This window comes from Panthera tigris, chromosome F2 (assembly GCF_018350195.1).
Source record: "Panthera tigris isolate Pti1 chromosome F2, P.tigris_Pti1_mat1.1, whole genome shotgun sequence".
NCBI classification, from domain to species: domain Eukaryota; kingdom Metazoa; phylum Chordata; class Mammalia; order Carnivora; family Felidae; genus Panthera; species Panthera tigris.
This window is the reverse complement of record NC_056676.1, coordinates 79,001,964-79,029,451: the sequence shown is the minus strand read 5'-3', so window position 1 is coordinate 79,029,451 and position 27,488 is coordinate 79,001,964. Positions and strand designations below refer to the sequence as shown.

Sequence of the window (27,488 nt, the reverse complement as noted above, 5' to 3'; positions counted from 1 at the left end):
CAAACGGGATGCGGGTGTCTGTACCCTGGCCGTGCGGTGTGAGTTAACACGTGGAGGAGGCACCCCTACCCTCATGCTGTCAGGGTGGCCCCTCCTCCGCGCCTCCCTCTCCTGTGTGGTCACTTTTTGTATTGCTCTCTTCCTGGTGAGGCCCTCGGGCCTCTGCCTCACGGATTCTCAAAGGGAGACTGTCCTGGGAGGTACAGCTCTGTTGGAGAGAGGCAGCTGGACTGTCAGGACCGTCTTGGGGGCCCTGGTTTCTTCCCATGAGAGCCCCTGGCCCGAGGGGTAATTTCTCTGTGTTCCTTTAGGCACGGCCGAGAGGGCCCAACGTCAGGGTTTCTGTGGGGTGAGGCCTGGGAGGGAGTGAGTGCTGGTGGGGAGCGGAATACCACGTGGGTGTTCGTGACTCTATGCTGGTGTGTATACACTGGCCCACGAACCGAACTTTTGACATTCTGGGTCTTACGTTGTTGTCTGCTGTCTATAATGTAACAGCTTTGAACAGTGAGTAAGAACATAGACTCTGGAGTGAGACTGTCTGGGCACTAATCGTGGCTGTGTGGCTTTGGGCAAGTGTCCCAACCTCCCTGTGCCTCCATTTCCTCGTGTGCAAAGTTGGCCTAGTACTTAGTGGGTGACAGACTTTGAGTCAGTTTGTGTAAGGTGCTTAGACCAGGCCTCAGCCAGAAAGTGATCTTGGCTATTAGAGTCTGTGCACACTCACACCCGTGCGGATCCATAGGGTTAGGTTGGGGTCTGAACGTTTTGCCTGCCCCCCAAAAGCCCACATGCCTGAGGGATTTGGGGAGTCTGAGGAGGAAGCACAGGGCAGCCGGCCCTGCCTGGCCCGTTGCCACTAGACTGTGAGCACCAAGCGAGAAGAAGGGGCCTGGTGAGCTGTGCTCTGGTCTGGCCGTGGGCATACGCCCGCACGTATGTCCGTGAGCAAGCACGTGAGCACGTCCCCACAGCCCCCGCCCCGAGGCGACACTGAAGTAGTGAGGTGCCTGCCCCCTCCTAGGGCGGGTCTTTGCCCCCCTGTGTGGGCCAGGCCCTGCGTTCCCCTCTCCAGAGAAGCCCTCCACTCTTCCCTGACCGGAATCGCTTCTGTCACGTTCCTCACCTGGAGAAGTAAGTTAATACGGCGTCTCACGTGTTAAAATTAGAATATTCGGATCCGTGGGGTGAGAAGAAGAAACACGATCGGTCAGTCATTATCCATGGAAATTAAACACCATACAATGTCCCGTTCCTTAAGACAGAGACCTTCCCGGTGAATAAATTTTTAATATTGAGCACTTCTCTTGAGAACATTCAGTTTCCGGGAAGGGAGAGTGCGTTGCCGTTTACTCAGTGGTTGTTTGCACAGGTAATGCTCCTTGGCTCTGGGGTGGAGAAGGCCCGTTATCTTCAGCTGCTGTGAAAGCAGGTGGGCTAAGCAGCAGGCTGAACCCTCTTCCTCTGGGGGAGCCGGGTGGCCAATCACAGACAACCACAGATATTTTCTGAACCCCACTCTGGACCTAAATGCCCAGTTCTGGGGAGAACAAGTTTCTGAGATCTCAGAGTCCCATGTTGGAGACAAGTTCTCCTCCCAGTCTTAAAGTAGAGAGAACAGACCCTGGGTGGCCTTGGGCCCTCTCCCCATTCAGCCAGGGTCCCCCACTCGGCCTGTGAGTGTGATCAGGTGCCCAGAGCCTGAGTGAGGCTCAGAGGAGTAACTGAGAGGGGCGACGCCTGCAGGAAGATGTGGGCAGAGAGAGGGTCCTCCGTTCTGGAGCTTGACTTGCCCGGAATGAGTCTCGGTATGAGGCTCCGGCCTGTCTTGGCACACACCCCCTCCTCCCCGTGTCAGCCTGTCGCCAGCTGGGTAAGCCCCCCGGGCTCCCGAGCAGTGGGGGTGGGAGTGCTGAGTGCGGGGTCCCGTCTGGGACGCTGTGTGTCTGTCCTGGCTTGGGCAGGGGGCTGCGCCGGTCACCCCTGAGGTGCAGTGCATCCTGGATGCCGGGCTTTCTGCTGTGCAGGTAATGGAGCCGAGGGGCCCTGGCTGCCGCTGGGGGGATGGAAACTGGCAGGACCCTCCCCAGGTGGCTTCCATGCCCCCACACTCTGTGCCAAGAAGTGGGCTCCCCTCACTGGGATGTGGCCTGAGGACGGAAGGACACAGCGGTTGTGACACACCCAGGGGCCAGGGCATCCGCGGGGTTGCTCGGGAATGCCACCCCGTTGCCACTTTGAGGGAGCAGGAGGGCCAGCGGGGCCTTGGGGTCGGGTGTGTGCACCAACGCTCGCTCCCTCCAAGGACTCCGTTTCCTCTTCTGTTGGAGATAAGTCCCCAGCACCGCTGTGCTTGCCTTCCTAGAGGGGGGTGGGGGGAGAGAGAGAGCTGTCCCCACGAGCTTGCTGACTCTGGGGCCTCCGAGACATGGGAGCTCACAGTGCTTGGCGCTGTGTGGTTGGCCGCGCACCAGGCACGACGTCATCAGGGCCCGGGGAGGGGTCTGCGTGGACGGGACATTTATGGCATGCTCACCGTGGCCCGGACTGCAGTTCCATTTATTCCTCAGGACAGTCCTGTGAAGTTCGTGGGCTGTTACGCCCATTCACAGGTGAGGAAATAGACCCAGGAATGTAGGTAGACTGACCAGTGCGTGTCAGTGGTGGTACCAGGACTCACAGCCGGGTTGAGGGTATCCAGAACCCACCGTTCTAGGGGCAGAGGGGGCAGGTGCCGTTTGCTCGGGCCGCAGTGCCCCCGCGTTTTCCCACATCTGTTGGGGAGCTCAGCTTGGCCGAAAGGAGCCTGCTTTCATGCCTGCCCAGCTGATGTCCGGGTTGGTGTGGTGGGGGCAGGCAGCACGGGTTCCCTGGAGTTTGGGGCTGAGCGTCTGCAGAGGGCACCGGCTAGAGGCAGGCACTGGGCTCAGGGTAGGGAAGTTTCTGGGTCTTGCGGCCTCTGGGCCGCGTGTTGAGGGCTGTGGGCTCCTGTACCACCTGTCGAGGACGTGTAACCATCCTGAGTTTGTTTATTCATCAGACAGAATGCACCGAGCAACTCTAGGGCCTTGTGTAGGTCCCAGGACGAGGGCTGGGCCCTCATGCAGCTGCCGGGCTGGTGTCTAGGCTGAGCACTGGAGAGTGGGCACATCTGGGGTGGGCTGCCACAGGGAGGCCCGAGTGCCTTCAGAGCAGGGACGGGGCTCAGGGAGGGCTTGAGAGTTGAAGGAGGAGGGCAGGGAGAAGCACTTCTAGGAACACAGCACAGCTGCGGGAAACATGGAGTCCAGAGAGAGCACACGGTGTTTTGGAAGAATTGGAAGAGGTCCTAAATAGCCGAAGAAGGACTTAGGGGCGGAGTGGGAGGCAGGGATCCCGGCGTCACTGCACTGTTTGGCCTGCTCTCCCCGCCGAGTCCTGTTGCCGTGCGCGCCCAGCCCTGCCCTCTCGAGCTTTCCTGGGTGCCCGGCCGGTGTGTCCTCGCTGCTCTCAGTGTCCCTGCGCCCAGATGCTCCCACCCAGATGATCACGTGGCCCCCGTGTGCCAGGCCCTTCGGCAGGAAGGACTGGGAGCTCTAGTCTCTGTTCCTCGGGGCCCTGGTGCCTCTGTGCCTCCCCCTGGGCCCTGATCTGCCCTGCCTGCGTGGCTTCGTCCCCACACAGCTGCCCTCCGTCTTGCTGGGCACGGCCCTCTGTCCCTGTGCTGTCATCTCCACCCAGATGTAAGCCTCCCAGGTCCGAGCTCCTGTCTGAGTTATTTCGGCATCCTCCACGCATGGCCACCCATGGTTCGGATTAGAGCCACGATATGTTTCCTGGGTGCAGTTAACTTGCTAAAAGCAGAAAGAAGAGGGTTTTCTTTTCACTTCCCTAATCAGGGAAGAGTGTCAGGAACTGAATTCTTCCCTTTTGGTTGCAACTTACATTCTGTGGCTTAAATTCACGTAGGAAAAGGGAAAGAGGTTTGCGGATCTGTGTCTGAGCGCTGCGTTGGCTGTTGAGTATTAGCGCCCAGGAGACATCTATTTTCTGCCTTCCTAAACCTAATTTCTTCATCCACTGGTACTTGCTGAGAAACCTTGACTTCCTCAATTACGAACTGGCCTAAGTGAGCCATTTGTAATAATATGTGTGATTACATCAAGATGTGTAGCACGACAGACAGGAAACCAGCATGAAGCCAACACGTGTCCAGAAACACATCGGGTTACATTGAACAATGAGCCATAGTTTGCCTCATTAAGGAAAAACGACTTCCATTTTCCTTATTTCCGCCAGCGAGAATAGCTGTTGGATCAGAATGATCCCGATGGATTCCCCTTCTTTACACGGCAGCGGCTTTACTTGATGTAGGTTGAGGGGACAGAGGCACTCGCCGTGTTTATATGCCTGTTTTCCAGCCGCAGGTCACGTCTCAGTGGTTGGTTGGGCCATCACTGGCGAAGAAGGGGGACCTGGATCTGCTGTGGGAGGGTTCCCGTGTGGGAGTCTGTAGAGATTTCCAGAACTCCTCCTCCTGTCCCTGGGGCTCGGCGGGAACAGGTTTTTCCTTGACTGGCTCTCACCCGTCTCTGAAGCGCACCGGCGAGGCAAGCGTGGAAGGGCTCCTGAGCCAGCTTGTCCTGGAACATCTGCATCTGGCCCCGCTGCAGTGGGGTGAGTACCTGCCGGTCCCCGCCGGGTGAGCGCGGCCCTCCCCGCGCCCGCATCTGCTCCTGAGCGCGGCTGCGTGGGCCAGCCGGCCACGGCGAGGGTGCGTCTTCAGACGTGTCCCGTCAGCACGGACCCGTGAAAGGGTCAACGCCCTCCAGATACGCGTGTGGCGGTGGACGTCGAGACCCCGTATGGTTCTAGCCGCTGCGGAGTCCGACCTCCTCCGTGGTGGCACTTGGCCTCATGTGTGTGGCCGCGGCCCCCCTCCGCGTTTGGGTCTTGAGTGATTGGCGTGGCGGACGCGAGCAGGTGTGCAGCCTCCTTGCTCCTACCCTTCTCCGGATGAGCTCTGACGGCTTCGCACGGGGTCAGCCCGGAAGGGTGCCTGTGTGGTCAACACCCTGACTGGGTCCTCGGCCCGTGAGTTCACCTGGAACGATCTTTCCAAATGTCTGCTTCCTGTTGCACCAGAAGCCGTTACCCTGGCCTGTGTCTTCCCAGATAGGAGTCAAAACTGCTTTGTTGAGAAACAAGCTAAGTGCATTTTTGTTGAAGTGAGAGGCCTCATTATTTTCTGGAAACGGTTTCATTATATAATCTATTTTAGGTCAGATGCGAGCAAGCAGTTTGTGTGTTTTTTTGGTTTTTTTTTTATACCCCAGATATCATTGTAATTAGTGTCAAGTCTTTTCTCTGGTTAATTAAAGTATGATCTCCTCCTTTTGCCTGCTAGAAACACATGGGAATTGTCCCAGGGGCTTGAAGAGAAAAACCTTTTTCCTGGCCTTCCCTTCCTCCCCCATCAGTTTGCTCGACCCCCACATACTGCGGGGGGGGGGGGCTCTCCTCGCTGCCCGGCTCCTGCTCTCACAGATGAAGGCCGGCGGGAGTCCGTGAGCTGCCGACGTGACAGCAGTGAATGGATGGCCTTTTACACCCAAGGGGCTCCTTCGTGCGTCCGGCCTGAGTGGAAGGAAGGGGGTGTTTCTGCAGAGAATCAGTGTTTGCCCCATGGGGGGCTTCCCTCAGCCCACTTTTCCAGGTTGGAATGTCCGATCTCTTGCTTACCTGGACACAGCCAGCTGTTTCCATCAGGTGTGGTTAGCTGAGCAGGCTCAGACACCCAGACCGCCCTGCCTCCAGGGCTGGGACAGGCCCAGGAAGCCAGCCCCGTGAAACAAAATGAAATCAAAACTTGTGTTAACATATCCTGTCCACCAAAAGAAAGAACTTGGCCAGGACCCACACGGTCCCACCGTAGCCACACCCTGCAGTGGGTCCCAGAGGTTCCGGACTCCTTCCAGAGCCCGCCTGGAGGTCCCTGCCTTTGCTCTGGATTCCTTATGGGTGTTTTTCTTTTCTGTTAACACAACTTGGGTCAGCTGTCCTACACGCGTCATTTGCGCAGCAGCAGGTTGGTAGATGACACAGGTGTTAGTTATGTTATCCTGGAGAAGATGTATGGCTTGAAAAGAAAATCCTAGGACCTGGAAGGCACTGTGCCAAGCAGTGTTGCTGGGAGGACGTGTGCCGCTTCCTGCATGGGGGCGGCCAGGTGCTACACCTGTCGTGTCCCAGAGCGTCCCACCAGCCGAGTTCTTGTACCCACGGCGTTAACACCCCCAGAAACCGCGCATGATGTCTTCCTGGTCCGAGTGTCGTAATTAACTTGTCTGTTACCGTATCTGGCTGTTGCCAGTGAACATCTTCATGCTCAGATTTTTGTCTGGTTTTCTGCCTGGACCAGTTATGTAGTTTCGGAGTTCTGAGTCAAAAGACGTGAACGTTAAGTCCCTTGAGCTGTTCTGCTAAGTGAATACGTGACTGTTGATGGCGACGTGGACATTGTGGGCACTGGGGTTTCTGAGGCCACTTCCTCTGTGGTGTTGTGAGCACAATTCTGGCGCGGTGGCCCACGAGGGACGGCGGTGGGTTTCGTCCACAGTGGACAGGGTCTTCCTCCCTGGCCGCTGCCCGTGCCAGTGCCCACCCTTCCGTAACCCCGTAGGTTATATCCCCCTCCTCACGGCAGGCAGGCCTGGGGTCTGCCCCGTCCCCGCCCCATGACTGGGCCCCTCCTCCGACCTGAGGGGGTCCAGATTGTGCTGCACAGGTGGCCTAGCCCGGCCGGGCCCTCGCTCACCTGACCGAACGCTGGCCGGCTTGGCCTGTGCCGGCAGGGTCCTCTCTCTGACTTAGAGCAGGCTCAGGTGGGCCACTCAACATCCAGCCTGTTACTTTCACCACTCTGCACGTGTGTATAACATACCAGGCGAGGTACGAGGACCCACATGGTCACTTCTGGTACCCTCGCGTGCTGCACGTGTCCTTCCCTAAACGAGGATGCTGCGGCTCGGCCACGTCAGCCGTCTTGTCCAGCACCGCCCCGCTGAGGGGTGACTGATCCACGTTCAAAGGCAGACGCCCTCAACTGGAATCTTGACCTTTCCACCAGATGACTCGATAAAAAGAATATATTCTCACCGCGGAAAGCCAGGCAAAATCAGAAACGTGGTCAGAAAAAAATGACCCTCTTCCCAGCTTCCAAAACAACCTCTATTTCATTGAACTTTTGTGTATTTCTAAGCCTTTTTGCTATCCCCAAGTTTAAATTCTGTTTATAGAGATGCCCAGACCGTGTCTGTATATTGCGTCTTTTTTTTTTCTTTTTTTTTTACTTGACGAAACGTATCCTGTATCACAGGCCTGTCGAATGCTCGCTGTTAAAGGCCTAGTGGTGACCTCATCAGACGGATGCGAGGTCACGTAGTGCTTGGTCTGTTGTTGGATGTTTGGGTTGTTTTGAGATGTTCATGTTTCTGCAGGGTGCATGCAGCGGCTTGCACGTAGAGCTTTTCTGTGTTTGGGTGTCAGTTCCTCTGCAAGGAACCTCTGAAGTCGTTACTGTTTCATGGGGCGGTTGGAGAGCGCAAACGTGTCGGCATCTGTGTGTGATGGTGGCATCACCTGGCGCGGACGGGCACGCTGTTGGCACCAGGCTGCCATGCATCTTGGCCTCGGCTCTGCTGCTTCCTCGCGGTGACGTCCTCGTGCAAGCGGACGAGTCCTCTGAGCCTCGGTCTCTTACGGAGGCCGCGACCGCAGCAGGTCCTCAGTGAGGGTTTGCGGAGATGTCCGTGATCCCAGCGAGGTCGCGCTTCTCTGCCTCTGAGGCGGGTGGGGGACCGCGGAATTGCTGGGTGCCTGTTGGTCGTGGGGAGGAGGAAGCTGGGGTTCTGGGGTGCATCCAGAGGCAGGGCGGGGCTAGGGCGGGACCCCAGGTCAGCATCATTGGGCTGCAGCTTCCCAGGTGCTCCCGTCTCCGGCTGGAAACTGCCCTGCCCGCCAGGCGGGAGGACAGGGCGGGTGGCAGAGCCCAGCATCCCCTGACTGCCTGAGGGCTGTTTCCCTTCTGGTCCGTAGGTGCCGGGTGTGGTGACAAATGAGGCCAAGCGGTCTGCCACACTGATTTCAGTGTCCCATTACTGTGCCCCCTGCCGCCTCCCTCAGCTGATGACACTTTCTGTAGCTTCCTAGGTATATCAGGGATGGTCTGTGCTTTCATTGACAGCCGGGAGTACAGGTTAGGTGCTGGCTACGTTAGGCAGTGGGTATTTTGAGCGCACATCTTCTGAGTCATCATCAAGCCAGCCCCACCATGCGCTCCGGCCCCGACCCGGGCTGTGATGTGCCGGCCACGCGCATGGGTGTGAGAGTCATGGGTCTGGGGACCAGCAGACACGTGACACTGGTGTCCTGCCTCAGGGAACAACGCCCTCACGTTTGGAGAGCGCGACACGGGGTCCACACTTTCCGTGCGGTTTGTCCAACCTGTGCGAGTCTGTAAGGCCTTACTGTTCTCCTTTTACAGGGTAGGAGGTGCTCAGGGATTTCTGTCACCTAAGGTTACCGGGAAAACCTAGATTGTTGGATCGAGGGATTTGTACGTTCACTCAGTGGATAGCTGTCTATCTGACCATCCAGTCTGTAGCACGCACTGTCTCAGGTGCCAGAGACCCAGATAGAAGTTCCACTTCATCCCTGCCTTCAGGACGCTCCTGGTCTGATGTGGGTGATGGACCCAGGTCGCTTAACAGACCACCCACACACAGCCTGGCATCCTGGATGCAGAGGCCAGAGGCAGCTCAGGAACCAGACTCCTGCAGCCACCTTGTTCCAGAGGGGCCAGCCCTGCACTTGGGGACAAGGCACAGAACCACCTGCAGGCCTGTCGCGTCTGAACATTGATCCTCCTACCTCCGTGGCACCTGCTGCATTCGGCAACCCTGTTCAGGAGTCTGGATCTGGGGTCCAGGAAGCCAGGCTGTCCTTGCCTCGAGGTGGGGTTGCATCATGGGGACACTTCGGCAGAGTGTCTTTTTGTCACATGTGTCACGCGGAGGCCTTGTGGAGCTCAGTTTGTCTCCGACCTGAGAGTCGTGCGCAATGGCTGTGGTGAGTCAGCAAGTGATGTCGTGTCTCAGACGCCTCGAGAGGGCACGTGGAGAGCCAGGTTCCAGCCAGCCGTCCGGCAGGATAGGCGACAGCCGCACGTGGCCGCAGGTGGCCCAGGCCTCCCTGGAGGCCCAGCCTGCCCGCTGACCCCTGCCTCTTTCCCAGGGAACTTGGCGATGGCACAGGGCTGTGGATGTCTCCAAGCATCCGTGCCTGGGAGAGAGGCCCACCGGTGAGGCAGGCTTCGTGGGGCCAGGCACCTCTGTGAGACCCGTCTTCCCACCTGTTCCTCCGCCCCCCTCCACCCCAATCTTCTCCTTGGTCCCAGGCATCCTACTTGTAAAATAATGTTTGGGAGCACTGCTTTCTTGTGATGATTTCCCCCCAAAGAGTAACTTTGTGGAGAGCTTACCACAGCACGTCAGGAACAGTTCGTGGTCGCTTTCTCTGTCCCCTCACTCACTCTCCGTAATCACCCACTGAGATTGGCGTTATTACGTATCTTACGGGAGAAGCTGGTGAGTGAAAAGGTCATATAATTTGTCCCCAAAGTTGCTACTTCCGCATCTGATCTGCTCCCTGTGATCCAGGGTTCTCTGCAGACCTGTGGTTCTTTCTTACATGCCCTGTGCTGCCCCCAGTCACCCGGCCGTCCACCCAGCAAATGGCTACTGAACCCCTTCGAGGTACCCGTCTGGGCCATGCTCAGGGGGACTGCCTTGGGCCCCCCAGCCGTCAGCTGCCTGCCACTTTCTTTAAGAGCCACCTTCCTTCTGGAAGAAGATTTCTGCAGTAAGTCTCTGCCCATGGGAGGATGGGCCACGGGGCCATGCCTTTCAACTTTTGACTCCGAATCTGGGAAATCAAGGTTCGTGTCTGCAGTGTGGTGTATGGGGTCTCCCCGGTGCCCTGTGGCCCCTTGGGCCAGGACAGGCCATCCAGGAGGAGATGAGAGGTCCAGTGCACGTGCTACACCGCGCCCCTGCTCCACAGGTGCTGAGAAAGGACAGGTGTGCGTGCGGCTGTCAAGCTCTGAGAAGAAAGGAGACAGGTCTGAGATCTCCAGGGTGCCAGGCGGCAGGTCTCCGGTCCCTGATGGGCAAAGAGTTGGGAGAGCTCCCTGCCCAGCACAAGTGGGCCAGGCACCCTGGTTATGACAGACCCGAGCCACCTAGCCAAGAGACGTCCCAGCTCTCAAACTGGTACCAGCGATATCAGCACCACTCCCTGTGTGGAGAATGCCCTGGGGTGGACGCCTGCTGGCACTGAACGTGCCCCAAGCCACACAGTCCCCACGACAACCCTGAGAGATTGGAAAGACCACCCTTGTTTTATAGAAAGCTCACGTCCCCATCCCTGGCGTGCATGCGGGTGGCAGAGTGAGGAGTGATTCTAGGCCTGTGCCCCTGCCTCAGAGGGAGAGACTCTGATCGGAAGCTTCCTGCTAAGCTCCCGTCTAAGTGTAACCCCTTCGAGGCCACGCACTCCGCGTTTGGTCTGTTGCTTTTGCAAAGATAAACAGGCACAAACGAGCTTCAGAATTGGGGAGGTGCAGCAAGCTGTGTGTGGAGTCTCTGTCCTGCCCCCGTCCCCCCGCCCCGGAGCCGTCCCATCCCACAGGCCGAGCTGGGCCAGCACCTGCTGCATTCTCCTCTCCCCGTGGAAGCCCCTGAGGGAGTCCTGCCGCTTGTCTTCCTCACTTACCGACAGGTCCTGGGTACCCTCCCCCGGCCGCCCACACGGAGCGGCCACATTCTTCTGTCCGTACTCCGCCTTCTGACCAGCCCTTAGGTGGTTCCTGGTCGTTCGCTCTCCTGAACGTTGTCGGAACAAGTAAGCGTGCCAGTCCTCACATGAGCGAGACAAGCTGGAAGTCGCTTACTTTAAATTTAGCAAGCTCTTTAAAAATATCTTCTGTTTCTGTGTCATGCTTAGAAAGACTTCCCTCCTCTAGATTATATGCATATTTTAAATTCTCATGCTTCATGGGCTCATCCACTGCAACACTGAGATCTCCTCTTGATCTGGAATTTATTAAGGTGTGAGGAACGAGGCATGGAGCCTCTCGTCCCAGAAAACCATTTAATTGTCTCCAAGTCACTTAATGGTAAACTTTCTCCACTAATAAGCGGTGTCGTTTTTCTCGTGTGTAGGAACATTTTTGGACTCTCTTCCATGGATCTTTTTCCACCCATGAGGCAGAACCACCCTCGTAACTATTATGGGTTGATAGTATATTTTAATATTTGCTTGAGTATTTGCTTCCATGTCATTTGCTTGCCTCTCTTTCTCATCTTTATTTAAAACTGTGATAAAAACACATAAATATGCCATCTGGGCCATTTTAAAGTGTACAATTCGAGGCTTAACTGCATTCATACTATCGTGCACCAGACCATTTACTTGCAAAGTCGGAACCCTGCGCCTATGGAACACCTTTCATGTTTTTATGGAACTTCAGAAGGAGCTCACTTTTTAAACATTGAACTTCTGTTGGTATTCAACTGCCTTTTCACCTGAGGTCATTTTCTCAGTTTTGTTTCTTTTATATAGTTTTCCTTCCTCCTCTTTTTCTTGATTCAGCCGGCTAACCGATGATCTCCTCCCCATCCGTTCTCCCTTCTCTAAGTCAGTACCTGCCGTTCCCGTCCTCACACTGCTGCTTCGTGTGGGCTCACTCTGTTAGTCTTTCCTCACTTACGGAGCCAGCTGTTGAGTCCATTTATTTAAAATGTCCTATTATTAGTGCAATGATTTTAAGGCTATGAATTTTCCTACAATTACCCCATTACCTGTGTCCTGATAGTTGACGTGTCCACGTTTGATATGGTTCAGGCATTGCACAATTTTGGTTTGTTTCCTCTTTGTCCCCAGGGTCCTTTAAAACGTAGGTGTTCTGTTTCCTGAACTTGTGGTGACTTTGTAATGTGAGGGAATTGTGACCGTCCTAGTGCTGTTTTCACCTCTGAGAGTTTACTGAGGTTTCTTTGTCTTCATTCTTTATGAACACACCACAGACGATGAAAAGGAAGGCATGTTCCTGGTTTTAAATATATTGTGTTGCAACACGTATCCGTTCAATTCCCTCATTAATTGCGTTGCTTAGGTCTTTAGGACGCTCACTTCTTTGAACCGCCACAGACTTTGAGAGGTGTCTTACAGCCGCTGCTACTGTGGGCCCTCTTCACCCCGAGGGGACTTCTGTCCACGGGTGCGGTGGCCCTGGGTCCGCAGGACGAGTGTGGGTGGTCTGTGGTGCATAGATATCCTCCTTGTCCTCATGTGCTGTGCCCTGTATCCCTTGAAGTGCCCTTCTTTGTCCGTTTCAGTGCTTGTTGTTTGGTCTGATATGATTACTCTTGTCCCTGCCTACTTTTAGTTGGGCTGGGATGCCTTTGCCTGTCATTTTATTTTAAACATTTAAGATGTCCTTTTCTCTCCCTGCATGTGGTTCTCTTAGATGAAGCAAGGAGTTGAATTTTGGTTTGCAGTCCAACTTTAAAGTGTTTTCCAGGGGCGCCTGGGTGGCTCAGTCTGTTGAGCATCCAACTTCGACTCAGGTCATGATCTCGCGGTTTGTGATTTCGAGCCCCGAGTCAGGCTCTGTGCTGACAGCTCGGAGCCTGGAGCCTGCTTCGCATTCTGTGTCTCCCCCTCTCTCTGCCCCTCCCCTGCTCACACTCTGTCTCTCAAAATGCTCACACTCTGTCTCTCTGTCTCAAAAATAAATAAATACTTAAGAAAATAAAAAGTGCCCCTCTCCCTTGGCACTGAGAAACTGGCTGCAAGTACCTGCTGTAGCCCCTCCCCCACAGGATCTTGGCCTCTCAGCGAAGGGGCCCTGCCCTGCGGACACCCCAGCTTATGCTCTGGACCCCGGCCAGGCTGCCCTTTAGGCGGGCGCCCTCTTCCCCCCCACTTGGGCCCTGGTGTCCTGTGTGGGGCCACTCTGTCATGCAGATGCCCTCAACAACCACCCTCCCTGGGGCCTCGGGACTCGGCTTATGCAGGAAGGGGGCCGGGCTCTGCCAGGCTGCCTGTGATGTGAGGTGAGGCCCCCACCCCTGCCATTGCCTTTCCTGGCTGGTCGGTCGTGCTCATTCATTCTTCCGGGCCCGCGTGAGGCGTATACTCTTCTCCAACACCCCTTTCCCTGGGCTCCACTCTTCCCCCAGCCCCGGAGCTCTCCCGGTTCTCCTGGGGGTATCCGTGCCTGTCACAGGCTCTCTGGGAGCTCCAAGTTACGTCTGCATCCCCACACCCCGGCCTGCTCCTTACCTGGCACGGAGTGGGCACAGAGCTGCTGCTTGAGTGACTGGTAAGCAGTGAGCCTTGAGCGAATACTTGGTGAGTGAGTGCGGGAGAGAAATAGTCCCTTTCCTCGAGGAGTTCATGGACCCGCTGGGGAGGAAGGCTGTGTTCCCAGCACACAGAACCACCTGACTTCATGGAGGAGAGCCTCTCTAGGCATCTGTGAGGGTGCCTGCGGCTCTGGGCCCTGAGAGCAGCCTTCCGCCAGACCCCACGGGGACAGCGTCCGTGGTGACGACCGCTCCTCTGCTCCTGCCGCCTGACCACACGGAATCCAGAGACCTGAGCTGGCTGCTTTCAACTGGTGCTAATTAGTGTAGATGTAAGTCAGGCCCGTGGTTCCAGGGTCACAGGACCTGCCAGGCAGAGGTCACATACGACACGTGTTCCCTGCGGCCTCACACTGCCCTCCTGGGCCTGATGATACTTTCCGTGTCCTGGGATGCTGGTGGCCGCCTGCCCTCCCCTGGCACATGGACACAGCACTTGGCTGAGGCATAAGTCACCTTTGTCACCAGTGGCTGGGGCAGGCCTCTCGGGGGTGGGGTAAATGACCTGCCCCCACCCAGGTCTGAGGCCATGAGCGATGGTTATACTGGACTTGCCATCTGCTGAGACTTTTCCTCCAGGACCAGCGCCCTGGCAGCAGGGGTCTGTCCGGGGCTGTGGCCATGCAGTTCCCCGCGGGCGTGGGTGCTCTCGGCTCTCCCTCCCGCCCTGCACGACGCGCCTGCTACCCCTCAGGCAGAGTACCTCTCCTCCTGCAGGTGGGGACCAGCAGCTGTGCGGTCACCAGCCGGGAAGTCACAGAGCTGGCATTGGGATCGGTGTCTGTCTGGGGCCAACCATGGGGCTTACGCTCTGTCACACTGCCTGGGTGTTCACTGTACCTTCAGGAAGACTGTATTTCAAGAAATTTCGAGACCTGCTGACCCAGGAGGTGGACGTTTCAGTCTTTCTCTCATCTTCCATTGTTTCTTCACATGATAGAAAATTTTAGCCCCTGGTGCTTCCGCACTGCAGGAACCTTTCTCTCTGGATTCTGCAGGCCTTTCCCAGTCCCTGAATGGGGGGCTTGGGGGAGAATATATGTTCTTGCTGGAGCTCAGTGTAATTGAACAGGGTGTCCAGACGCAGACCAGCCAGGACTTACCGTACCCGTCAGTGAGGTCCCGCTTTCTTGGATGCCTCGTCCGAGGACAACACGGGAAAGGTCCTCGGGCACCGGCCGGGTGGATGGTTCTGTGGACAGGCCGGGGCACTAAGGGCTTCTGGTAGAGGAGGTCATGCAGGAGAGGAAGGAGTCCTCTGACCACGTTTCCCCCCATCCTCCGGGCTGCTGGGAGCCCTGGCTGTTAAATAGGGCCTTGCTGGGAACCGGAACTTGGTTATTCTGCTGAATGCGGGCTGGGGCTGCGGTAGCCTGGGGGCTCACCTGGTGAAGCCTGTCCCCATTGCTGCTGCGCTGGGGCCTCCGCGCGAGGCTGGCCACTCCCCGCAGCCCAGACCCGTCTCACCCATCGGCTGTCCATCACAAAGGCCTCTCCACCGGCAGCCCGCCTCCCCCGCCGCCTCCTGCCCCTTTCCCTCCTCCTCCAGTCACCGCGTCCCCTGCTGCTGCCGGAGGATGTCCTGATGGTGGTGGTTCTTCCCCGTCCAGGTCCTGTCAGCCCCTGCATTTGAGATGCACCCCTCCCCTCTCCTGCCCCTCACCCCTGGGCTTCGTCTGGTCACGCGGGGTGTCTCGCAGGCTGCCGCCATCCAGGGGTGCCGTGGGAGCCCTGAGGAGGGAGGAGCCTCTGCCAGAGGGTCACTTGCACGTTTGCCCGGTGGCCCATCAGCAGCCTTGCCGGCCTCTCCTTGTCCCTAGCCCTCAGATCCTCCAAGGCTCAGGTCCCCTTGGGGAGCTTCCCGGTGCGGCCCAGCCCCCATCACGTCACCCCTGCCCTGGGTGTCCTCCGCAGGGATGCGGCAAGTGTGGGCCCGTGTGTGAATACACCATGCTTGTGTGTAGGCCATGCCAGCTCTGTGCCCTTGGGCTGGTGGTGTCCTTCACGTCTTAAGTCACTTCATCCAGGCCTCCCCCTCTAGTGTGGACACTCTTCAAGTGTAGACGCAGGCTCTGCCTCTCATTTCCTGCTTCACTGGAGAACATGCCTGATACCGGTGCCCATGTCCTCGGTCCCTGAGGATGAGCTCACAGAGCGCTCCCACATCCGTTCGCATCAGGGCCTTGGACTCAGTCACAGAGTTACAGACGAGAGCCCTGGGGCCTCCAGCCAGGCGAGGTGACCCGCCCGAGGTCTCCTGGCCAGGAAATCAACTGCAGGCCTCCGAGTCCCTCCACTGTGCCCCCAGGCTGCCTGCTTCCCGAGGCCCGGTGAGGGCTGCGGGTGGGTACTGCGCGGCTTCCACCGGAAGGGAGCAAGGACGCCTGGTGAGATGCGGACACAGTGGGTGCCCACATGTATTGAGAAGTGCAGGTGAGCGGTAGGACGCTGGGGCCGTGTCCTTGCTAAGCCACCAGCAGCAAGGCCTGCAGCAGCCAGCTCCTCCTGGACGGCGGCCCCACTCCCTCACCTCTGCCTCTGCCTCCGGGCAGACTTGGGAGGCAGCTGTTTAGGGCTCCCGTCCCAGCTTTGCGGCCTCAGCAACTGTCTTCATCTAAGACCCAGACGTGGCTGTGAGGATCCACAGCCAACCGGTGATAAATGTATGTATTTACTACCTGCTTTTCTCCTGTGGCCCTTCAAGGCATCTTTTAGGGAAACGAGGCCTGTCCTTAAGTAGCTCATATGCCAGGCCCCACGCACCCCTCTCCGAGGGGCTGTGCCCGGGGCGGGGGTGGGGGGGGGGTGGCTCACTCAGGGTGGGGATGGCGTTGGGGCTCCCGCTGGTGGGCAGTGCCGTTCCTGGGCCCCCGATGCTTCGGTCCTTGCTGCAAGCACAGGGTTTATTGGCGTTTCCAGGCAGGATTAACTGTTGCCCTTGTTCCGATCCTGTCTGCAGCCTGCCCTGGGGAGAACGGGCCGACTGCCATGCGCGCCCCTCCCAGGCTCCTCCGTCCCGTGTGTGCTTGTAGCTGCAGCCAGCGCTCAAACCAAGGCTGCGGCTGAGACAGGGAGCCCTGGGTATGCACGGTGGTGGCCGGGGCGCCTCCACCGTCCCCGCGCTGACAAGCTGGCCTCTTCGGCCTTTTGCAAAGGTACGAGAGTCTTGGGCGTGAAAGGTCGAGGGCGCGTTCGGAACGGGGTGCCCGCCGTCCTTCCTGGCTCCCGCCTTTGGCTCCATGCACCTCACAGAAGCTGAGTCCCTCGTGGGGCCTGGCGCCTCACAGCCCGGCAGGCCGAGCTCCAGGTGTCGAAGCTGCGGGGGGCCCACCCGCGGAGGAAGGGGAACCTCCCGCCAAGAGGCTGCGCTCACTCAGCATGGGAGGTGCTCCCGGGGGCGCTTGGAGCACGTCAGGTCCGGTACCCCCGTCTCTGTTTTCCTGAGCCTGGTGGTGCCGCCGGGAGCCCGTGGAGGCCAGGCCTGGGGCAGCACGTCCTCTGCTCGTGTGCACAGGGATTCGTTCACAGTTTCTCGGGGAGGCAGATTTGTGAGCGTGTCGGGTCGGTGCCAGGAGCTGAGCCAGGCCCGGGATTCGGAGCTGAGGGGCATGCAGGAGCCATGCCACCTGTTGGCTCCAGCACTCTGTGTTAAGTTCGAGTCCCGCGGCTTCTTCTCACGGAGGAGATGAGCCGCAGGACGTCCTGTCAGTAGTTTTGGAAGCGTCGACTGAGACAAGGGCGCAGGGCTTGGCCTCTGGGTCCCTGGACCCAGGCAGGGCATGAGGAGCTTCCGGGTCAGAGGAGGGGGCTTCCCGGCTTCTGGCTCTTGCCAGGAGGTGGGGGAGGCGTCTCGGGCCGTCTGTCCATGCCACAGGGGTGACCGAGTCACCCCCGGCACACCAGGCTGTAGAAGGAAGGCAGGCCAAGTGGAAAGGGCCCTTCTCACACGCCTACATCTCAGTAGGGCCCTGGAAGATGGTGGGTGATCTGGAGGTGGGGGGCAGGCACTGGCCCTCCCCATACTCTGGGGCTAGCATCTGGGGACCATCCAGAGCCACAGACATTTCCCCCGTGGCAGATGGAGAAGCTCACGTTTTGGCAACTTGCTTCAAATCAAACACCATGAAGTAGGATGGGTCTGGGTCATTTTCCCGGAACTGCACCGAGCTGCGCTGCCCGTCAGCTGGGGAAGGGAGAAGGGCCGTGCTCCCTCGTGGTGGGACGGCCACCACCTCCGAGCCATGCTCCAGCCCCTGTGTACGGCTGAGCAGATGGAGGCCAGGCGGCCTGATGACCTCCCTCCAGTTGATGTCACTCACGGACCCTGTCTGAGCCGTCCCCACCCCCACCAGGAGCCACCAGCAGCGGAAGGAACACAGGTCTGGGTGTAGAAACTCAGGTTTCCAGTTCTGAGTGCTCCCGCTCTGAGGCTCCTTCCCCTCTCCCTCCAGGGACAGTCTTGCCGGAAGTGAGCGGAGCAGGGAGACGCTCAGGGCCGAGAGCTCGTGTGGGGCCAGTGTGAGCGGGGCCTGGAGGTCACCTCACCTCCCTCGTGTCACACCCAGCACCCTGGACCCCAGCCTGTCCCCTTCTGGTCTGTCCCTCTTCCTGGGCTGCCATCGGAGGACAGGGACAGGCTGCTGGCCTTGCTGTGCCTTACCCTCGTTTTTTGTCTGCCCTGCATTATTCAGAATGTGCTAAACAAGCACAGAGCAGATGCTTAAGGGAATGTGTTTGAAATTAAGCTGTTTAATTTCTTAGGAAGGAAAAAAAGGTCTGGAAGCAAATGTGGGTCAGCTTAGTCTGCAGTACTGAGAGGTTTGGGGGAAAAATAGCTCCTTCCCATATGAGGACCTGAGAAGGAAGCGCTGGCCTCCGGGCCACTTTGAAGCCAGACCTTGAGCAGTCAGGCCTACTTCAAAGACTGAGCCTCCTGACCTTCCTCGGGCAGCTCCTGACAACAGCCTCCTCCCCCAGGCCCTTGGCTGGCGATTCGTCCCTGGACCGTTGATCCAGTCCAACAGCTGGAAAAAAATAGCCACATAACCTTCGCTCTCAGAGATGTCCGTTCTGTCAGAGGACGAGCTCCTTAGCTTGAAACGAGTTCGCCACATCTCCCCTGATGGTGGATGTGTAACTCCTGGTGGGGCCGCAAAATGCAGGCGCCAGCCCGTCTTCCGAAATCACAGCAGATCAGGGGGAGCACAGCCTTCAGGGTCAAGAGCCTGGCTTCTCCTGACGGGACCTTTTCCCTCCATGAGGGTAGGTTCATTGTTTGGCCTGCAGAACCTGGTCTCTGAGTCTGCAGATGGACCACAGTCCCAACGCGAACGAGAGTGGGGAAGGTGATGGCAGAATGTACACGTGGCCTCTGCAGAGCAGGAGTGGCCGGTGACATCGTGTTGTCCACAAATGGAGAAGCGTCCAGACACAACAGTGGTGACTAGGTATCTTGTGCTGAGGACTCCTGAGAATCTGATGATAAACCCACATGGAAACAAGGTTCTGTGTTCCCTTCCAGAGACTCGACCGGTTCTTCCACATGTTCCCCCCACCGGGGCCCACCCAGAAGTTGGCTGGTTCTCAGCGAAGAGCCTGCTTTCACAAGGGGGCGGGAGCAAAGCACCGTCACGACGTGGTGGCCACGGGCCGGACAGCTGCGTAGACGAAACTGCCTCCACTCTGTCGCGTAGGGAGACCGGGGCTCAGAGACCTAAAGCTTTTGCTCTGAATCCCTTGGTTCGTAAGCGCCACGGGGCCCCAGGCACATCCACGCTCCTCTGGTCTAGGGTGGGCGCCCGTGGAAACCAGGTGTCCTTTCCGTGTGGGTGGCTTGACAGAAAGTACAGAGGTGCAGCCACGGATTGGTGCAAGATAGCCTCTCTGCCATGGCCACGGGCTTCCTGGACCCCATAGGCTGGCATGTTCCTTACAGCCTCATCTAGCAGTAAGCTATGTTCAGATGGCCGAGGTGGGTCCAGCCCCTTCTGTGCAGGGGGCTCATTCACTCAACACTCACTTCCTGCGCACATACCGTGAGCCCAGCTCTGGGCGAGAAATGGGGTACAAGGGCGGTGGGCTGGTAGGAGATGCTGAAGGCAGTGTAGCCTGCTTGATGGAAAGTGCTGGGTTTGGGCTCAGCCCTTAGTGCCGATACTGGCTTATTGGATGACCAGGAGCATATTGTCGGGATTGTCGAAACCTCTCTGCTCTCAGGGCTCAGGACCTAGCAGCATGCAGGAGAGGTTCCCAGCTTGTCGCCAGGGAGCTGACTGTCTCACAGAGGCATGACCGTTCTAGCTGGCCCTGGTGTGTAAGGAGGCTAAGCCCCCATGTTGGCAGGTGACAGGGAATCTAGGCAGGTCCGGTTACAGTTGGGGCATGTATTTTGTAGCAGGAAGATGCAGGGGTCCCACTGGTGGCCTGTGTTTTCTTTGTGAAACAGGCAGTGAGATCATGGCAAGGGATGGGGGATGTGCGTGGATCTGAGAAACATGAGGGTGTAGGAGAGTTTATGTACAGTATGGGACACAGAAGGAGCTTAGCCCTGGTCACAACTCACTAGACCTACACTGAATTTGCGGGAGGAGGAAGGGATGTGGTCATGATAGGGGCAGATTCCGTTCCGAGGAGAACTTTGTAGGAAGATGGGGAGGGCCCAGCGCGAGCAGAGATGATGGAGTGCTGGGCCTGACAGATGGAAGGTTCTTCGTTCATAACCCTGAGGGAATTACCTAAGGGCTCTGCATGGGCAGGCCCAGGCCGGGTGTGGAACGGAGGCCGGTTGCCCGGAGCAGGAGGAAGGCTCACCACCCAGCCATCGGGGAGTTTCACGCTGGAGTGTGTTTCTCGGCGGGCTGTGAACATGTTCGTCTCCCTTTGCTAATCTTCCTCTCCTTCAAGCCTGAGGAGATGGTGGATGGTGGGAACACAGACGAATCCGTGCAGGCCTCGTCCCGGAGTGGAGGGGCAGACCTGCACACGGCTGGGGCCGGACTCTGGTTCCAAGGTTCAGGACAGAGGTCATTCCGGAGGTAGGGGAGCAAGACGGGCACAGGCCGTAGGAGTGGGCGAGGCCCCCGTGGAGAGAGGCCACGCTGCCACGGGTCGGAGGTCACAAAAAGCAGGAGGACCTCTCCGCGGTCGCCTGCCTGAAGCCTGCACGGTGCGCGGTGACGTCCAGCGCTCTGCTTTCCCTGCCCGTTCAGCCGGTGTCCTCGTGCCCGGGCCCATCCCAGCCGAGATTCTGCAGCTCTGCTCACCGGTCCTCACCGCCGCCCTCCCAGGAGACCACCCGCTTCCCCTTCTGGGCGGCAGCTACTTATCTGTGTGTGATCTTCCTGAGCCCCGAATCCATCCGTTCTTTGGGTTCCCAACCCCTCGGGGCACTTCGCATGAGGCCTCGGACACAGACCGGCGTGGTCTCTAATTTCTCAAGCGAAGTCAGGGCCCAGGGTCTCACGTAGGATCGAGTGCTTCCGGGTGTAACAGGTGGCCTGAGCGGCGGGAGGCTTCACGGCAGACTTGGAAATACTGGGGTTTTCTGTACCTTTGGGACAGTTACACACAATCGGCGCTCGGAACGGCGGCGGGCGGGGAGGGCGGGCAGGAAGAATTGCTCTGATTGGACCGTCTGTTCTAGTCCCGGTGTTTGGTGTGCAACAGATTGGTTTAAATTTGGCCAAGTTTTCTTAAAACCCCATCTGAGCTCTTGAGAAACCACAGTGAGAATATACAGCTTGCGTTTCATCATGAGTCGCATCCCCCAGTGCTGGTCTCCTGTGCGGATGAGCCTCGGGGGCTTGTGTTGGAAAATCAGAGCCACCGACGACGTGCCTTGCTCCGTGACACTCCGCTCCCAGGGGCACATTGCCCTCCTCTGCCTCCAGGAACCTTGTGACCGTCTCTTTAGGACTCGGGCCTGTATTGTCGTTCCACAGGTGGTTTTTATGAGCTTGTTCTTAATTTGGGGAAGATGTGGGTTTATCTCTAGAAAACCAGATAAACTTGGTTAATGAAGAGCTTGAGACGGTCATTGATTCAGTCATGCAGGGAGCCTGTGTTCAGTGCCTCTGGATGCCCCAGGCCCTGGGCCGGGTCCTGGAAGTACAAAGATAAAATACCCGTCCTCAGCAGCTCTTGTGCACCTTGCTGGCTGCATGGGGACAGAAGTGGTGTCAGTGCCCGCTCCGTGTGTGCAAAGGTGAGAGCTGCAGGCCAAATGGTCTCTGGGTGGCCGTTCCCTTTCTCAGACACCAAGCCTGCCATGCTGTCGTCACGAGGAAACATTAATGCCCCTGCTTTCTGAAGCCGTGGCATGTTATCACCCACACACCTTTTCTATTTTTGGAAACATGAACTTCATTATGCGGGAACCCAGCTTTGCTTAGTAAGCACTGGAGGGCCCTGCTTTAACTTAATGTCTCTGTAGGTCATCAGGACAGTGAGCGGTATCGATTGTTGCTTCTAAATATGTGGAAACAGGATGGGCTTGATGATCGGGAAGGGCATGGTGTGAGGGGCTCTCCTGTGTGCCCCAGCACTCAAGGAAGCCATCCGGTTCTGTGGCCACCTGGGGGGCATCTGGGCTTCAGACCCTGCAGCTCAGTTCAAGTCAGAGTCACTTCTCAAACTTTGACTTGGGGCCAGGTGTTGGAGGATGCGGCGGGGGATGGGGGGGAAGCTCCAGCCTTGGAGAAACGCCAGGTTCCTGGGCTTGGCCTAGGCGTCACTCGTGTGGCATCGCAAATACGGAATGCTCTCAGTGCCTCGTCCGGGGCTGAGCAGAGTCGTGGTGGAGGAAGTCACCTGTGAGAGAGGGCTAGAATTAGTAGGATTTCAGTGTGCAGAAACAGGGAAAGATCCTGGATGAGCAGCAGGATGAGCCAGGGCCACGGGGTGGCCTGTAGGCGGTGTGAGGATGGGGTGGCCAGAGGGGTGTGGGTGGTGTGCCCGGCATTAGCAGACCTGGACCTCCGCTCTGCTCGCAGGCCCCGGCCTGGGCAAAGCTGCTGGTGCTTCTGGAATGTGCAGCGTGTCGTCGTTCAGTGTTCAGGGCCCCGCGGGTGCAGGCCGTGTCACAGGTGAGGATCACGGTAACGTGGGTTTCCGTGCACGTTCTCCCGCGCCTCCTCCCGTGCAGCCACCACCCTTCCAGTGCCGTCCCCTGCCCCCAGCTTCTGAACATTTGACAGTAGAATGCAGAGAAAATGTCAACCGGTTGCAAGGCACATTGCAAACCTTGGCAAAGATGCAGAGTTTCTCAAAGTGGGTGAAAACGATAGGGGAGAGCTGCTGTTGGACGCCCTGCCCCCAGCCCTGGGCAAAGGAGGGCCCGTGGGGCAGAGCTGACGGTGAGGAGGAGGCCTGCAGGGGCCTGACGCCGGCTGGGGAGGCCGCTGAGGTCCCAGGGAGCTGGGCCTCAGGGACATTCCTAGGGCCGTGCAGAAGCGGCCCCCTCTGCAGTCATACCGTGGGGTCGAGTGCAGGGTAAGCGTGCTGTATTGTGCTCTCACACACGCTGGTGAGAAAGGTACCGGAAAAAGCGATCACAACGGACTCTTTGCCCTTGTAAAGGATGGGCACCTATGGCGAATAGGACCTGAATTTTATCAGCTCACCTCAAGTACACTTGTTTTCATCATTTTTTTTTTAATTTCACTTTCCAAGTAAAGCCCCAATCACACCTTCTTCCCACTATGTGCTGTGACCACTTAGTCCCATTGGTACACGGACTCACTTAAAAGTATTCTTTTTTGAGCACTTCCGAGGTGGCAAGGCCTCCTATCCTTGGGACAGCGGTCTGTTCAGTGACTGGTTGAAAGGCAGGGGGGCCACGAGGCAGGCCACTTGGCTCCTTCGCGCCTTCACTCGGGCTGGCCGCTCCCTTCCCCCGCCGCGGGCTCCGTGGCAGCGGCTGATGAGTTCTTCCCGATCGGAAAGGGGCTTCGCCCTCAACCGGGGGGTGGCAGAAGACCGAAGGGACCGTGCACCCAGCTCCTGACTCTTGGGGGCACGCGCGGCACCCCCGAAGCCTCCCTGGCTGGTGTGTCCCTGCACGTGGCCGTCGGCGGGCACTGGACTGACCTTCGCAGGCAGGTTGGGGTTCCCGCCGCTGCCCTTGCTCGCCGTGGGGGCCCCCACTCTCCTGAGTTCATGTCGCAGAGCTGCTGTCGGGCCGCACCGTGAGACCCGTGTCATGTTCCTCGTGAACACGGGAAGCCGTAGTGCTTTGTCCCCCTGCCTGTATTTCTAAACACCTGCCAACTTCACATGCCCCCTGGCTCCCATTGTCCTCAGAGGGCAGACACTAGTGGGACCTCCGGGGCCAGGCCTGGTCGCCCTTTTCTCTTCCTGCCATGCTGGCCGACACACAGCTTCTGGACACCTCTGCCCGGAGGGCCCCACGCACCTTCCTGCTCTCCTCTCAGGATGCAGCACGAGGACCCCATCCTTCTGAGCCCTGCCCTGGGCTCCCGGGCCTCCCAGCTGGCTCCTCCTACACTTGTTGCCCTGTTTCTTCTCTGACCGGGAGCCTCCTTGAGGGCAGAGGTGTGGCAGAGTCAGTTTGTGTCCTCATGCCGAGCACACCAGACACCCGCCAGGCACTCGGAGAACATCTGAGTGAGAAATGACTGCGTGAATGAACAAAGGAATGAGGACAGATGGCAGACGGACACACAAGTGTTGAGAAAACAACTCCGTGAATGAATGAATGAATGAATGAATGAATACATACATACGGTCTTGCGCCTTAGCTGGCTCTGCCTGAACTTCCTGCGTCCTGGTCTTTTGCTGTCAAGCACCAGGTTTTGATACGGGCAAAAGTGAATTCTGGAAGCAAGCCTGTCACATGCACAATTGGTGACGGCGTTCAGACGCGATTCTGTGGCTTCTCTTGAGAAAAGACATTCGTAAGCCCCTTTGCCCGCCCCCTCCGTCCCCAGTCTGACCACTTTGCTGTCGGCCTGCCTTACAGGTGAGCTCTGGGAAGGCCCAAGCGGGCTTGGGGAGAGCAGGGGCCCACACACATCCCAGGCTGCATCGGGAGTGGGTGGGCTCACCGCCCTGTCCCCTCGTCAGGGAGGCTGGGGGAGCACCAAGGGCCGTGAGGTCCATCCCCCGGGGGAGCAGAGATGGTTTCGGGATGCAGTCCCGGGCGGGTCGGCAACAGGTCCTCACAAGGTTCCAGGGGGAAGGAGAAACCGTGAGGAAAGGCACACTGAAGTTGGGCATGTTCCTGCCCCCAGCCTGGGGCCTCCCAGCTCAGTCCTCGACCCGCAGCTCTGCCCAGCGTCTGCCCCCCAGGTTCCCAAACGCCTGACGTGCCGAGGATGTGGTGGTAGGAGGAGCCAGGACGGGTGAGGTAGCCCGGGGAAGCCGCTGCGGTGCTTACTGTGTCCTGCGTCCCTCCTGCTTGTGGGCACCACCACCTCTCGTCTCCTCGGCCCCGGGAGGAGGAGAACATCGCCCAGTTTACGATCCTGTGGGAGGCCCGTGCTGGCGGTGCCTGCTGACGGACAGGGTGGCTCGGTGGTCTCCTCAGGACCTGTCGGTTCCATCTCACGGCGGCCCCACGACACCAGGGCCAAGCCGGGCGCTCCGGAAGAAGAGCGTGCCCGTTGCCCAGCGGCTCTTGGGTGCCCGGCACCTGAGAGGGCTTCTCACCAGCTAGTCCCATGGAGGACGCGGGTGCGAGGCTGCCGCATTGGAATCTCCTGAAGGGTAAGCACAAGGTGCCGACCCCTGCCTCACTGGGGTTCTGATGTCGGAGGTCAGGTATGGGGCTCAGAATCCCCGGGTGTGCTGAGCGCCCGACACAACCGTTACGAGAGGCCAAGTTGGCAATTCCTGCTTTTCGTTGTTGGGCATCTCCAGGTCGACCTGCGGCCTGGTGGTGCCATTGTCGTCTGAGGCTTCAGGTCCCAGAATCAGAGTCTCTGGGCCTATTTTTATCTATCTATCTATCTATCTATCTATCTATCTATCTATCTATCTATCTATCTTTTGATCTGTGGGCCTGCTCCTGGTGACAGGGTAACCACGTAGGCCCGCTGGTCTTCCAGGCATGTTTGTGGAGAAGGCAAAGTCGCCCGCCTCTCCGGGACGTGAACAAATAGTGGTTTAATGATTGACGCGTCTACCTCGGGAGCACCGTGCCAGCTGCATAGGAAGACGACGAATCACGCCGCGGCAGGAGCCGGGGAGCCCGCACAGAGGCCGGGCCCTGTCAGCCTGGCTTCAAGCAGGCGAGGCGGGTGGCCAGGCTGGTACGATTTGCGGATGGGAGGGGAGGCCAGCGTGCTCCCTGTGCCGGCCCCGGTGCCCACTGGCACCGCTTTGCTTAGCTCACGCGAGAACTCCCCACCCCCGGCAAGGTTCCTGAGAGATTCGACCAGAAAGGAGAAAGGAGAGGCATTCTTTAGCGTTTATTACGATTTTACTGCACGCCTGGCATTATGCTGAGGGCTCCTCACGAGGTAGCTGCCGTGATCGCTGTGCCTCTTACCGCCCCCCCCCCCCCACCCTCTGGGTAGCCCTGTGGGCTTCCCCACAGCCACACGGCCGGGAAGACGAGGAGCCAGATCTGAGTCTGGGGGCCTGGATAGGCTAGGCTTCGGTGAGGACACCGTGGCGGGTGCCCCCGTGCCTCGTCCCTCACCTCCACGCCGGGCGCAGACGAGGCGTCTGAGGGTTGGATCGCTGCCCGGGGAGGGTGGGGCCCCAACCCAGGCCTGACTCCCAGCCAGGCTGGACGCCTGGTCAACGGCGGTGTCTGTGGTCTGCGGCTCCAGGGAACCAGGCTGGCCCTGTCGATCTGGACTCCGAGAAGGTGGCGATTGCGGTTTCTGACGTTCCAGAGTCGTGCAAGGAACGCAGAAATTTCCCGAGTGCTGGACGAAGTCGGTCTGCTGAGGTTTCCCGGCACAGGGAACCCCCAGACCCCCTCCCAGGCTCTGATGAGCTGGTGGAAAACGATGAGTTTTCCACCCCAGAATGCTCAAAGATGAAGAATGGACGCATGTGCTCCTTTTCCCGGCTTTACTGCTTTCTTCAGGTGAGCCTCAGGGTGAGACCACCTGCCCTTTGAATTGAAGCAAAACGAGAATAATTACACGTTTGCACGTTTGTTATGTAACGATATATGATATGCACATGTATGTACGTATGTATAATAATTCCTCATAATTACAATAGCCGCATGTGGTGTCTAATACAAAAGTATTAAATATTCACATATTCACATACAAATAGAAATACCCAAATCAAAACGAGAACCCTTTGCCTTCTCTTCACCGTTGCCCCGTGTTGGTCCCCAGCTCTGCCATCGTGCTCCCCATCTACTGAGGGGCACCTTTGCCCGAGGCTCCATTCTAGGTCCTTGGAGAGAGCACACCATGCTGTGTCCCACCCTGCGTTCTCGGCTTTTCACCAGGTGTGCCCCTGGCCCCCCTCCTCCCAGCTCCTAACCACCACCAACCCGGAAGGGGACAGTCACAGCCTGTGGGGCAACCTGCCTCCCGTTTCCTGGAGCTTGTATGTAAATCATGACCTTGGGGAGGCCAGGGGTTAGAGACCTGTTCGTTCGTTCATTCACTCATCCACTCATTCCCTCATTCATCTGTTTGTTCACCCTGTGAATACCTGCCTTGTGCCCCTCATGCTGGTAGCTCAGGGTGCACTGGGTTCTGTCCCTTTCTTCCCAGCCTGTCCTAGCTGGGGGCGGACAGACTCCAAGTCACTGATCCGTTGCCCTGTGTTGCATAAGGTGGGGTACAATCTCTAGCTCTTTCCAAAACAGAGGAGAGATTTGGAAGGGGCTTCCGAGTGACTCTGTGCTGATCTCTGGACCTCCCCCTGTGGTTCACCCCTTGAGGGCACCTGCAAATGGGAAACTGGTTATTTCGGTCACAAAGAAGAAGGTGACCTGCACATCCATGTTCTTGCCTGCTGTGGCATTACGGACAGGTGCTGGGTTTGGGGCACGCCAGCTAGCACGGGCTCTGACGGGGCAGGTCT

At 58.1% G+C, this 27,488-nt stretch overlaps 1 protein-coding gene across 2 annotated transcripts in view; it reads left to right on the top strand.

Moving 5' to 3' along the window:
* TRAPPC9 (trafficking protein particle complex subunit 9) overlaps positions 1 to 27,488 on the top strand; it is a 578,179-nt gene that overhangs the window by 458,942 nt on the left and 91,749 nt on the right. For both annotated transcript variants that reach the window (XM_042973222.1, XM_042973221.1), the window contains one exon: positions 4,566 to 4,656. In XM_042973222.1, coding sequence (XP_042829156.1) covers positions 4,566 to 4,656 — 91 coding nt within the window. The remainder of the gene's footprint in view (positions 1 to 4,565; positions 4,657 to 27,488) is intronic.